Raw genomic sequence first — 12,891 nt, 5'->3', positions numbered from 1 at the left:
AACACCAAAACCCATTTAACAAATTGCCGGCATAGAAATTCAAAGTAAAATTTATTTTGTTTTTGTTGTTTTACAATGGATTATTATTACTATGACGAACAGATACAAGAAAATGGAGCTGACGATGAAGATTATGAATATGACGATGCGGCATTGGGAGATGAAACGTTTACGGACGTCTGTAAAGGATGTATGCTGCAGACAACTCATCAAATTCAACAGTACATAATTATTCTACTAGGATGCGGTCTGGTCCATCGTATTCTGTGGCAGATTTTGAAACAAATACGTGAAATTAAAACGGCATATCATATACTATCAATAGCTTGCGGATTATTAAGTCTGTGGCTCTACGTGGGACCATCAACGTTGTACGTGATTATTAACATTGTTAACATTTGCTCCTTTGTGCGTGTGTTTAACGCTTTCGACCGAATCGGGCATAAAGGTTTGTGGTCATGTACATACATTATTTTCAGTCAACTCCTGGCAGAGTCATTGTTGAAACATGATAAATTTGAGTCGATACGTGGTCCTCAGATGGTGGTTAGTATGAAAATGATATCGGTGGCCTTTGAACTGCAGGATGGCCGTGAGACATTTCAATGGATTCCGATCATAGGTTATTTGTGTAGTCCATCCTCATTGATACTTGGACCCTGGGTTCCATACAAAATGTATAAGGATCACAATAAGATAAGTGGCAAAAAATTAAAACAAATTTTTAATATAATACTTTACATTATCCTTTCCATTTTCTATCTGAATCTTTCGAATTGCCTATTGCCATGGTTGAAACAACTGTGGAATGGAGGTCTTTGGTATCGTACTTATATGGATGCCCTGTCGGTTCGATGTAGTCATTATTTTATTAGTTATCTATCGCATGCTACATTATTGTCAAACATTTGGAGCCCTTCGTCCTCCCTGCTAATGCCATCGGCACCATTTCGAATTGTCAAACCATTGGAAATTGAATTTCCGCGTTCACTAGCAATGGCCATACGCAACTGGAATATACCCATGCATATGTGGTTAAAATCGACAATCTTTCAACGTATGCGTTCATCGTACGTATTTGCCATTCTCATCACCTATTTAGTATCATGTCTGGTTCATGGATTTAATTATTTAGTTTACTGTATACTAATTTCATTGGGTCTCTTTAGTTATTTTGAAAATAAATTGCGTCGAACACTGGCTCAAGTATTTAATGCCTGTATAGAGTCCACACCATGCCGAAATAGTTGTAAGTACAAACATTGTACGCGAAATAGTCGTCTTCCATGGTATACAACACAGAGTCTGTTAGTACGTTTGGTAAATGCTGTCTTTAGTTTTATTACCCTGTTACAATTGGCCTATTTGGGAGTTATGTTGAATTCGAATAATTCATCAGCATCGCCCTTAGATAATTTGTTAGTATGGTCTAATATGAATTTCTTTGGCCATTGGCTAGCTTCGACAATGGCTTTATTTTACTTCGCCATTTGAGTTTTACTCTTTCCGAATTTATATTTGTGTTAATGTGTATGTATGTATGTGCATTATTACACGGCGCTGTGGACTTAATAGGTTATTTGAAAATAAGTAATAGCATAACGATTAATTGTTGTATAATAAACACTTTTTTATATTAATATATATAAGGGAATATTGTTAAGAAATTAAATTTGTACTTGCCAAATAAATAAATAAATAACTAATTTGAGTTATTTAATTTAAAGTTCTTTGGATTTCAGGGGCTAATTATTTGAAAATCCAACACGTCAAATTTTTTTTAATGAACACAGTTTCCTTTTAGTACAATATCAAAATATAAGTGGAACTGTTGTTTTTCGCTTCCTGGGTGACCTTAATAATAGACCTTGATTTTCCATTTGCGACAATCAAGGGATCGGCGTAATTGGTCGTTATAAGCGATATCCCTATTTTCTGCTACGGTAAGATTCAAATTATAAGCGGAACTGCTGTCTTTAGCTTCCGTAAATAAATGGTCTGTTCCAGTACTTTTTTAATAGTAAAGCTAGTAAAAGGGAATTTTTTCAATATTGCTCTCAGTGTACAAAATAATTTGAAAAGTTCGAGAACTCAAATCTAGTAAAAAAGTCAAAATTAGATGGCAATACTTCAAAATCAACATAACAGCCAATCAGATGTAGGCATTCCTGTTTACTTCTGATTGGCATATAATATATTAATATAATTGGCATATATATTTACATATAATATTTTACACGGTTGGCAACATTGCACATCGAATTCAAGTAGAAATTACGCACTTTGACAGTTAATCAAGACATCAGCTGAGCTAAATGGACTACCTATTTATTGTGCCATGGCTGGGGCATTTTGCGAATCTTTTGGATGCCGTCCCTATAATCGATATGTCGTCTACTGTGTTGTAACAAATTATTGATAAAAGTCAAGTAAATCGTATTCATAGATATTTTAATTCGAACATATGGAAACCCAGCTAGCGAAAGTCAGCTGTTTTTTCTCAAGTCTACTGTCAAAAATTAGGCCTTTGTTTACGTTTTCATTATGGAAGACAATTCACAACAATTTTCACAGCAAACTTGAGAGGCCAGCTGGTCTCCCTGAACGACCCATGGCCTATAAATAAGGTCACCCAGGGAGACCAGCTGATAATCGATACCTCTCAAGTTTGCTGTCAAAATGCATTATTTAAATTGACTTCCATTATGAAAACGTAAACAAAGTCGAAATTTTTGACATTGGACTTGAGAAAAAACAGCTGTTTTCCGATTTCGATTGCTATCTTGTTGACCTTATTAATAGATCTTGGGACGACCTAATACAAGAAGTCGATTAATCGGTGGGTCGAAAGTCGATTTACTTATCCCTATTTTCGTCGTGTAACAAATTGTTTTGATTTGTTTGTAATTGCAATTAAAAATAAATACAATAACAATGGACCCCTACTATAAACCATTAATGCTGTTAACATTACTGTCCTGTGTCCATTTATCCATCTGTGTGCAGGCACGTAGCGACCGTGAACAACAAGTTACAAGTGATATTGGAAACAATGCCCGTGTTGCTGCTGCTGCCGACAATACCAACTACCGTGTTTGGGGCCCAAAAGTGTTGTGTTCCATGCTGCCCGACGATTTCCTCGAATGCAATAAGCCCATTGATCACAAGGAAAATAAAACCGCCAAAGAAGAAAAAGGATATGGTTGTTTGAAGTTTGGTGGCCTAAATTATGAAGATGTCGAACACACCAAAGTTCAATGTACCGTCTTCATTGATATCGATTGTCATGGCCCACGAACATTCCATCGAGATGGTGTACCATGTATACGGTATTCGGAACATTACTTTCTAACGACACTACTGTACAGTTTGCTATTGGGCTTCTTGGGTATGGATCGTTTTTGTTTGGGACAAACCGGAACAGCCGTGGGGAAACTACTGACTCTGGGTGGAGTGGGTGTTTGGTGGATTGTCGATATTATATTATTGATTACAAATCGTTTAACACCTGAAGATGATAGCAATTGGAATCCATATGTCTAGCAAAGGTTCTTCTGGAAACGGGAACGAGATGGAAATTAGTGGATGAGCTAAAAAATTGTGATATTCATAAATTTAAATACATGTACCGTAACTTTTAAATTTAATATATAAATATATTTTCAATTAATATTAAATAAATACAATTCGATGTTTTTTTTTTAACTTGAGTAGTAGCTGAGTTTTTGGACTCAACATGGATTTATCAAATATCACATATTTTTAATTCACATTTCATGGCGGCAGGATATAAAATTGCGGGTGCTGCTGTCATATTTCGGTTTTAATCATAGATATCGGTAGTAAAAACTGACTGTAGCCTCATTGCCTATTGAATCACTCCATTTTTATATAGGTGTAGCTGATTCACACAACAACAGTTGAACGTTTATATAAACTTCATTGAATTTTTCTGTATGAATCACAAAGTACTGTACTAAAACCCCCCAAATTCTATGTTATTTATAATTTGGTCTGTACTGTTACACTACGTTACACGGTTTATTTTATGCTACTTATATAAAAATGCATACAATAAAAATACGAGGGTTTAAAATTTTTACTGCAACTATTATTTGAAAAGAGAGATCGCATTAATGTTTATTATATCTCTTCTACATATCATATTTTAAAAACAATTTTCACATTTAATTAATATCAATATCATACATTCATAAAATATCTACTAACACACACATGTTTTGGAAAATGTTCGAATTTATTTTCAAATGTCCAGACATTTATAGCTTTGGCAAGCCAGCAGAAATGGAACTCTCAATGCCGCAATGATCTTCACCACGTAGAATTTTAAAGAATCCATTATTACCCCAATCAGTATTCCAGGAGTTGGCAATCAACCAGTATGGTGTATTCTCCGGTTTTTGAACACCCCAGCCCAAAATGCGAATAGCATGACCGCCCAATTCTTTGCCATGAACATGTTGATAAACTCCGTCCTTGTAGAGAATTAAATCTTCATAGACGGTGAAGGCACCCTCCACTGGTCCATTTGTCATTATTTCCTTTTGGATATCCTGAATATTTCTGCTAACCGAGTAAGCCTTTGACCCGTAGTGTTTATCCGTCTTGTAGTCAATGTTGTAGGAAGCTTGGCATTGATGCTGGCAACGGGGAGTTTTGCCATGTTCACCATCACAGGGGGGACGTGTGCCATTGACATGATGTTCACAGGGGGCGATTTCATAGGGACGACATCCTTGTTTGGAACCATAGGGACCACCACTTACAATACCTTTGCGTGTCCAATAGCTCCAAGCAGCACCGGGAAATCCGCCATTGCATCCGAATCCACAAGTATGGCAACAGGAAACCAAGTCATCGGCAGAAAAATGGAAATGAACCGTACCATTCGAATGAATACAGACCTACAATCAAATCGAATAAACAAAACAACATTGATAAGGGGCGGCGGCGGCGATTCATTTGAGTTGAAACATCGACAATCAAACAAAGAAGCTTAACACAATTCTACTGATAAGACAGCAGCAAATTGAATTTTGCGTATTGAATTTTCAAAATGTTTACTTACACGATCAGACATTGCTTCCACAGCACCGAATGCCCAACATGAACCACACGATCCTTGATCTCTGATCTCCTTAATAGTTGGACACTGAGGCCATTGCGTACGGGCATCAAATTCTTCCGGTATTTGGACATCTTGTAGATGTTGTTCCTCGCCCAATACCAACTTCTTATCAGGCAAAGCAAATTTGTGGGCATCGGGATGAACGCCCATTAAACGGCGAATGTGGGCCATTGACACGGATTCGTGAAAGTTCCTTCCAACGGTCCATGTTTTGGCCTTACTGCGAACAATTTCAATAAATTGATCCGACAAAATATTATCCACTTTGTCTAGACCCTGACATAGGGTCAGAACTAAGGCAAATATCATTAACTGGAGACGCATTTTTCCCAAAATAATTCCAATTATTTGTCCTTTTTTTAATAAAACAAAGACAACAATGACTTAACACAAAAGTAGACGAAACTATCCGACGAACGATTAGAGAGACGAGCTTCTACGTAGTTGGTTGCACTTGTAAAATGGTAGTATTAAATTAATAAGTCACCAGTTTGCAGTAACAAAGCAAGCTGCTGCTGCCGCCAATAATGATTTAGGGTTGCGTAGATAGTCTTTCGCATAATCGATTATTCGGATATTGAGTACCTATGATTTTTGTACGGCAAAATATTATAACGTATTTCTTATTTCATATTTTAAAACATTTATAAAACAATTCTTTGGCATATTTTTATATTTTTATTATTTAAATTCATACTTTAACACAAAAGCCTTCAAGGCCAATAAATAGTGTTAACAAAATATATTCCTAAGTAGGATTTAAAATTAATCTATAAAAAGTTATCACTTAAACATAATAATGTTTAATAATAAAAAATTGTGAAGACCTTGTTCAAACGTGGTATTATAAATTCTGGGTATACAAAACTGAGTGTTACTCGATGAAATACAAAACTGAACATATTCTTAAAAAAAAGGTAAACCACTTTTTTTATAAAAATTATAAAATCCGGAAACAATCTCATGAAAGTCAACTTCCAAGAAGTTTTTAACAAAACCGGAAATATGACCTCTACTCCTTGTAAGCTCTCATAAAATACCCAGTATTTGATGAGAGCTTTCAAAATTAATTAGGTTATCATGAGTTAAAGTACCAAACTTCATAGCTGTTGTCTTCAGGGGATTACATTTTAATGACCATTGTCCAAAGACCATTGATGGAAACACCAATATACCAAAATGTATATCACGTTCAATAGTCCTTGACTAGTTCCAATGAAATTCAGTTTAAAAAATGCTACAAGCATTGAGTGGTCTGTCTTTGGGCGATATAACCCAAAGACATTATGTTGGGTACACACTGTATAATGTCTCATATTGTTGGTAAGAAGTTATAATTTATTTGTACGACTATATATCATCTGGTTAAGCCACTATCTTTGTTCGATGTTGGTTCAATTTTTACAAAATTACTATGTGTACCGTTGTTGCTGACAATTTTTAGTATGAAAGTCTTTTCAATGACATTTCTGCGTTTACGACAGCCAGATGAATCGATTTCAGTTTGAGGTTATAAAAGGATCAATCTATATATCGAGGAATCCAACCACCTTGTGACATGCTGTATCGACTGATTTGCCTTTATTTACGTTTAATGAATTTTTTATCTCAAGCTACAATAATCGTTACATTGTCTTTAATATGAAAGAGGAAATATTATAGTGGTTTGAAAAGCTATTTAAATATGTTACAGTTTGAGTTGCATTGAAATAATTTATCAATTATATATGTGTTTTTCAAATAATTCTAGCCGTTATTTTAAAATGCAAAGTGAGAATATTTTTATAATAAGTGATGCTATTGATTTAGGTTCCCTACGTTGGTTGTATTATCATTAGGTGTGTCTTTTATTTCATCTACATAATTCTTAGCACTAGAGTATAATACATTTTTACAAAGAATGCAATTGTACAAAAATATGTTGTTTTTTTTTCAATTGTAACACACCTCCTATATGCACGACAAATTTTATCTCTAATTCAGATAACTTTTTTTTTTTTTTTGATTTGCATATAATTCGAGTGTGTTTGTGATCCGAAGGAAAGCATAAACATTGCGAACATTGCTATTTGGCATCTTTGGGCCTCTTAATTGTATGGCATCGGTTAGTTGTGATTTAGCCATCAATCTCAGTGTTCACTCGGTGGTGTGTGCGAAAGGAAAATATATCCAACAAACAGTCCAATTGGCGACACTTTTAATTATTATTTTGTGTCTAGAATTTTTTGTCTTGTGCAAAAAAATACAAAAGACTATAGCCATTGCTGGCGCTGCTGCTGCTGTTGCTGGTTTATTTATATGCCCCCCTAAAAGCCAAAAACAAAAACGGCAAAAAATGCATGTGTGAGGCGACTTTACACATATTTCTGCCGTTGTTCGGTTTAATATTTGTACATCCACATTTGAATTGGATTTTTTGTTTTCGTTTGTAGAAGGGATCTTTTTTGCAGATCTATATATACATATTGCAGCAGATCGTTCGTCGGTTTGGTTCGCAAAAGAACCATTCTTTTTGAAACGAGGAGTTTCATGCATGTGCTTGCATTGCTTTTAGTTGCACAGACGAAAGACACATACATAGAGGTGAGTGAGTGCCTGCCTAGTAGTGAACTTTTATATAACTTATTGCGATTTTGTAGTCAGTATTTTTCATAATTTAAAATTGCAGATTAATTTTACTTTATTGTTATTTTTTAGCTAAACCATGAATGCTGAAAAACTACGCCGTTTGCAGTCCCAGGTGCGGATAGGTGGTAAGGGTACCCCACGTCGCAAGAAGAAGGTTATGCATCAGTCCGCAGCTACAGATGACAAAAAATTGCAAAGCTCTCTAAAGAAGTTGTCCGTTAGTACTATACCCGGCATTGAAGAGGTTAACATCATCAAAGATGATCTAACGGTTATACACTTCAATAACCCTAAAGCTCAGGCATCGTTGTCGGCAAATACCTTTGCCGTTACAGGACATGGAGAAACCAAAAAGATTGTCGAAATGTTACCCGAAATTTTACCACAGTTGGGTCAAGACACTGTTATGCAGTTGCGTATGTTTGCCAATACCATGACGGGCAATCAGGCCGCATCAAAGACCGCAGCCAAAGGTAAGATTGGCAGCACATTAGAAAATGTCGCTGAAGAGGATGATGAAGTTCCAATGTTGGTAAATGATTTTGAGGAGATTGCCAAAATGGATGAGGCTAAGTTGAACAAAACTGCCAAAGAAAAGCCAAAAATTGAAAAAAAGACATCCCAAAACTCTGCACCGCCGGCGAATAAAGAAAATGGCGAAATCAAGCAACAACAAAAACAAACTGATGTAGAACAAAAAGTCGATGTGGCAAAACTTGAGTCCACCGCTGCAAAGAACGAGGAAAAAACGGACAAAAAATCAAAGAAACAACAAAACAAACAGTCGGCCAATGGGGCAGCTAAAAATAAAAATGAAACATCTAAGACCGATACCAACAAACAACAACAGAAACCAAACCAAAAACAAGTAAAAATTGCAGTGCCAAACGAGAAGAGTGCCGAGCAACCGAATGACTCCAAAGATGTAGCAACCAATACCAATCAAGGTGGAAAATCTATGAAACTAGAAGCGGGAGACAAGGTGCAATCGAAGAATGATGTTGAATCGAAAGATAAAGGCAAAAATGCTGCAGATAATAAAAATAAAATATCTGAAATGAAAGAGGAAAAAACTCCGAAAACAGCAGAGGACACTTTAAAACACAATCTAGACAACAAATTGAAAAATGACAAAACGAAGGAAGTTAAAGAGGCTGCAATTGTTGACACAAAAGTTGCGCAAACTCAGCTAGCAACTGCCAAGCCGCCAATGGAAGCAAAAGATGTAAAACCCCAAGAAGCTGCAAAGGCGACCCAAGAAAATAAAGATTCAAAGTTGTCAGAAACTCTAAAAGCTGGTGAGCAAAAACTTGCAGCAGCACCTCAGCCAACTGTACAAGAACCCACAAATGTACAGAAAATTGATGAAAACCTAAACCTAACACCAAAGAGTCCATCACCCCAGCCTATGGCAAAGGGTAAATCTAAATCAAAATCACCCCAACCCCCCGGTGTTCAGAAACAACAATTGGCTGCAAGCAACCAACCGCCAAAGAGTCCATCACCACAACCACAACCTGTTGTACAAGAAACCAAAGACCTGAAGAAAGTAGAATTGCCAAAAGAAAGCACTACAGCAAGGCCAAGTCCATCTCCAATGCCTACGGTGCAAGAGCCAAAAGACTTGGGCAAACAAATGGAATTGTCAAAAGATGAAAAAGTCCAATTAGCTCCAAAAAGCCCCTCACCACAACCCCAAGGTAAATCGAAATCAAAATCTCCACAACCCAAAGAGAAACAAATGCAGCAGCAACAACAATTATCACAAAATAATCAAGCTGTCCCAAAGAGTCCTTCACCACAGCCCACTGTGCAGCAACCAAAGAAAATGGAATTGCCAAAGGATGATAGAGCGCATCAGACTCCAAAATCTCTATCACCACAACCCTCTGTGCAACAGTCAATTAAAATTAATGATAACGTGCCAAAGAGTCCATCGCCACAGCCTCAGCCCGCAGTGCAGGAACCAAAGAAAATTGATTCACCTAAAGAAGATAAAGCTCAACAGGTCCCCAAGAGCCCTTCAACACAGCCCATTACACCGGAAACAAAGGAAGTAAAGCAAATGGAATTACCGAAAAATGATAAATCTCATTTGGTTCCGAAGAGTCCATCACCTCAGCCCATGGCCCAAGGTAAATCCAAATCAAAGTCACCACAACCCAGAGAAAAGTCAATGCAGGAAGCGGCTGCAAAAAATCTAAATGCACAGGGTGCTACAACGAAAAGTCCCTCCCCACAGCCTAAAGCAAAATCTCCGCAACCAAAAGATGTGAAGAAGCAGGATGCAGCTGCAAAACCCAAAACCGAAGTAGCAAAAGAAGAAGCAGCTCCAATAAAACCAGAGACCCCAAATGATTCCACTAAAAAAACAGAAGAAGAAGTAAAGGAAATTAAGGAGGATAAAAAGAGCGAAACTATTGCGAGTAATGCTAATATTATTAAAGAAGAAATCAAGAGCCCAACATTACCGGACAATAAATCTGAAATTGCTCAAGTAACTACTGCTGAAGCCAACAAAGATGTGGGAGGAACGAAGGCACAAGTCTCAAAAGATCCAGAGAAAAAAATAGATACAGTCCAACAAAAAACTGACACAAAACGATCTAATGTTCCACAAGAAACAGCCAAGAAAGACGAATCACAGGCAAAAACATCCAATACTGGCACTGCCCAAAAGTCGCCCAATCAAACACAACAAGGTAAAAATGCCAAACAGGCAACTCCAACTAAACCCGCACAACAAGCAACCAAACAAAGTTCACCAAAGGCCATAGAAAAACCTAATGTGACCAAAACTACTGCCTCTCCACAAAAATTGGCAACATCTCCTCCAGTAAAAAAGACCAGTGCAACTTCATCGCCTGTAACATCACCACCAACCACACCAATTGAATCTCCCGTAAAACCAAGTGAGATTAAAACCACAGATGCCCAAAAGAAACCCCAAAGCCAAGCCGGACCAAAGCCCGGACAGGCAGCTAAACCCGGCCAGACAAAGCCTGTCACGGCTGGAAGTAAACAACCATCAACAACAAACGCACCCGCAACAGCAGCCAAGAAAGTACAGTCTCCTGGACAACAAGATAATAAATCAACCAAACCAATGCCAGCTGCTCCCAATACTGGAGGGATGAAAGCAAAATCAAAATCGCCACCAAAAACTGATCCGAAAACAGTAACAGCACCAAAACCGACCAATAATCCAACAACAACAACTCCTTCTTCACCACCACCACAACAACAACAACCATCTGCTCCAAAATCCAATCCTTAAATATTATATTTCTAAGCAAGCATTTTTTTCTATCACGCATTTTATTCATTACTAATTACTGTTTAATTGCACACGTTTATCTTTCTTTTTTAAACCTATACTAACCCATCAACATAAATACACACATATTTTTTATTTGTTATTTATTTAAAAAAAAAAAACAACCTCCATGCCGAACTTTGTAGATCAAAATATTGATTTTACAATAAATGGTTGTGGCGGAAACAAAAAATTTAATTTTGTTTTATTTCATATACGACATACATATGGCCACTACTTTATACATATAAACAATTGGTTCATTTTCGAAACTTTAACTTCGTGAGAATATAACCATGTGAACGGAATATAACTCCAAACGGACTTTTGAGAAGAGGTGTTTATTTTTATCCGAATTGGATGAAATTTGGCACGGCTCATTTACTTGGCCCAAGGACGAACCCTATTGAAATTGGTGAAAATCGGTTCAGATTTAGAATAGCTCCCATATATATTTTCGTACGATTTAATGTAAATGGTGCACCAAAGCCCATATATATCTTTCGATTTGTATGAAATTTGGTATAGCGTATTGAATTAAGTCTAGAATGATTTGTTTTAAGTTTCCTGAAAATCGGTTCAGATTTAGATGTAGCTCCCATATTATTTTCGTCCGATTTTAAGTTATTGGAGCACCAAAGCCCCCTACATTTATCTCTCATTTATCTCTACATTTATTTGTGAACGGTTAAATGTCTACATAGCTGATTTAGTACAGTTCTTCCATCTGAGGAATATGAAGATATCCGCCGCCAAATCCACAGCCACTCTGTTCACCACATGGACGGCTGAAATGTTCTGAACGTCATGGTCGATGGTGTAATAATTCCGACCACTAATTACCCAAAAATTTTGGGAGTAACGTTCGATTTATTTAAGTCGTCCGCGCAAGCCACCGCTATTTGCGATAAGATGAGAAGTAGGAACAAGGTCCTCAAGTCGCTTGCCGGCAGCTCTTGGGGTGCTGATAAAGAGTCCTTGTTGACCTCTTACAAAGCAATAGGTCGGTCGGTGGTAAGCTATGCGGCGCCAGTGTGGTATGCGAATGTAAGCGATACGCAGTGGAAGAACATACAAGCCTGCCAGAATGCCGCCCTGAGAACTGCGACAGGGTGCCTCCTTATGACGCCAGTGGACCATTTACATGAGGAGGCAATGGTCTTACCCGTACATCGGCACAACAGGATGTTGTCGATGCAGTACCTGCTTGGGTGTTATCGCAGGAATCATCCATGCCATAATCTTATGGATAGAATTCCCCACCCAGGCACGTAAGGAGAGACCTACATGATCTAGAGAGAGAGGTCCAACGGTATAAAAGAGAACCCCTAGATCGTGAGGCTTATCGAGCAGGAATTACTAACATTCATACGGAAGCAGTGACCCAGGCAATGGACCAATACCGTGTGAACGCTGTACTTGGAGTCCACCCACCACCTATAGCAGCAGAAGAACGTGAGCTGCCTAGACAAACGAGAGTGGTTTTAGCCCAACTAAGATCAGGATGGTGCAGCCGCCTCAATTCGTATTGGGCCCGAATTGACAGCGCGGTTCCAAACACATGCCCTGCATGTGGATTTGGACCTCACGATACGCTGCATCTCTTTAACTGCCCTGCTAAACCCACTCATCATCGACAAATTACAAACAAAACCCTTATCTAATAATTCAAAACCCAGCTAGGGTTTTACCATCATAAGCTTTCAGATTTTGGCGATCACAATTGGTTCGAGAACTTTTTTGAATATTTTCAAATGACAATCTCTCTCAAAATCAGTTACTGAGAATTTTTTTTTAA

General features: G+C 37.5%; 4 protein-coding genes across 4 annotated transcripts; 3 read left to right on the top strand and 1 right to left on the bottom strand.

The window, feature by feature from the left end:
- The first annotated feature begins 75 nt into the window (after positions 1-75).
- Positions 76-1,494, top strand: LOC133328662 (protein-serine O-palmitoleoyltransferase porcupine). Its single transcript, XM_061537205.1, has one exon. It carries the CDS (start codon positions 76-78, stop codon positions 1,492-1,494), a length of 1,419 nt encoding a protein of 472 aa, XP_061393189.1.
- Positions 1,495-2,934: 1,440 nt separating this feature from the next.
- On the top strand, positions 2,935-3,555 carry LOC133328661 (TM2 domain-containing protein CG11103). Its single transcript, XM_061537204.1, has one exon. It carries the CDS (start codon positions 2,935-2,937, stop codon positions 3,541-3,543), a length of 609 nt encoding a protein of 202 aa, XP_061393188.1. The 3' UTR covers positions 3,544-3,555.
- Positions 3,556-4,277: 722 nt separating this feature from the next.
- On the bottom strand, positions 4,278-5,473 carry LOC133328660 (cathepsin B). The gene is made up of 2 exons (XM_061537203.1): positions 5,090-5,473; positions 4,278-4,925 (listed from the first exon to the last, which is right to left on the bottom strand). Exons 1-2 carry the CDS (start codon positions 5,471-5,473, stop codon positions 4,281-4,283), a joined length of 1,029 nt encoding a protein of 342 aa, XP_061393187.1. The 3' UTR covers positions 4,278-4,280.
- A 2,380-nt stretch (positions 5,474-7,853) lies between these two features.
- On the top strand, positions 7,854-12,368 carry LOC133328659 (proteoglycan 4). Its single transcript, XM_061537202.1, has 2 exons — positions 7,854-10,955; positions 12,156-12,368. The coding sequence occupies exons 1-2, from the start codon at positions 7,854-7,856 to the stop codon at positions 12,366-12,368; spliced, it is 3,315 nt and encodes a 1,104-aa protein (XP_061393186.1).
- The last annotated feature ends 523 nt before the right edge of the window (positions 12,369-12,891 follow it).

The sequence above is a fragment of the Musca vetustissima genome, unplaced genomic scaffold (assembly GCF_032173495.1).
Source record: "Musca vetustissima isolate MV318-11 ecotype Yass unplaced genomic scaffold, APGP_CSIRO_Mvet_v1 utg1843, whole genome shotgun sequence".
In the NCBI taxonomy this organism is placed as follows: domain Eukaryota; kingdom Metazoa; phylum Arthropoda; class Insecta; order Diptera; family Muscidae; genus Musca; species Musca vetustissima.
Note: the sequence above shows the minus strand (reverse complement) of the source record. Positions and strands in the feature narration are given on the sequence as shown.

What these genes read in the sequence shown, in the direction of transcription:
- LOC133328662 (XM_061537205.1), top strand. Translation starts at nt 76, where the DNA reads ATGGATTATTATTACTATGACGAACAGATACAAGAAAATGGAGCTGAC.
- LOC133328661 (XM_061537204.1), top strand. Translation starts at nt 2,935, where the DNA reads ATGGACCCCTACTATAAACCATTAATGCTGTTAACATTACTGTCCTGT.
- LOC133328660 (XM_061537203.1), bottom strand. Translation starts at nt 5,473, where the DNA reads ATGCGTCTCCAGTTAATGATATTTGCCTTAGTTCTGACCCTATGTCAG. An exon ending in TGGAAGCAATGTCTGATCGT is followed by an intron (nt 4,926 to 5,089) that starts GTAAGTAAACAT and finishes ATTTGATTGTAG; the next exon opens with GTCTGTATTCATTCGAATGG.
- LOC133328659 (XM_061537202.1), top strand. Translation starts at nt 7,854, where the DNA reads ATGAATGCTGAAAAACTACGCCGTTTGCAGTCCCAGGTGCGGATAGGT. An exon ending in CAAAAACTGATCCGAAAACA is followed by an intron (nt 10,956 to 12,155) that starts GTAACAGCACCA and finishes AGCGATACGCAG; the next exon opens with TGGAAGAACATACAAGCCTG.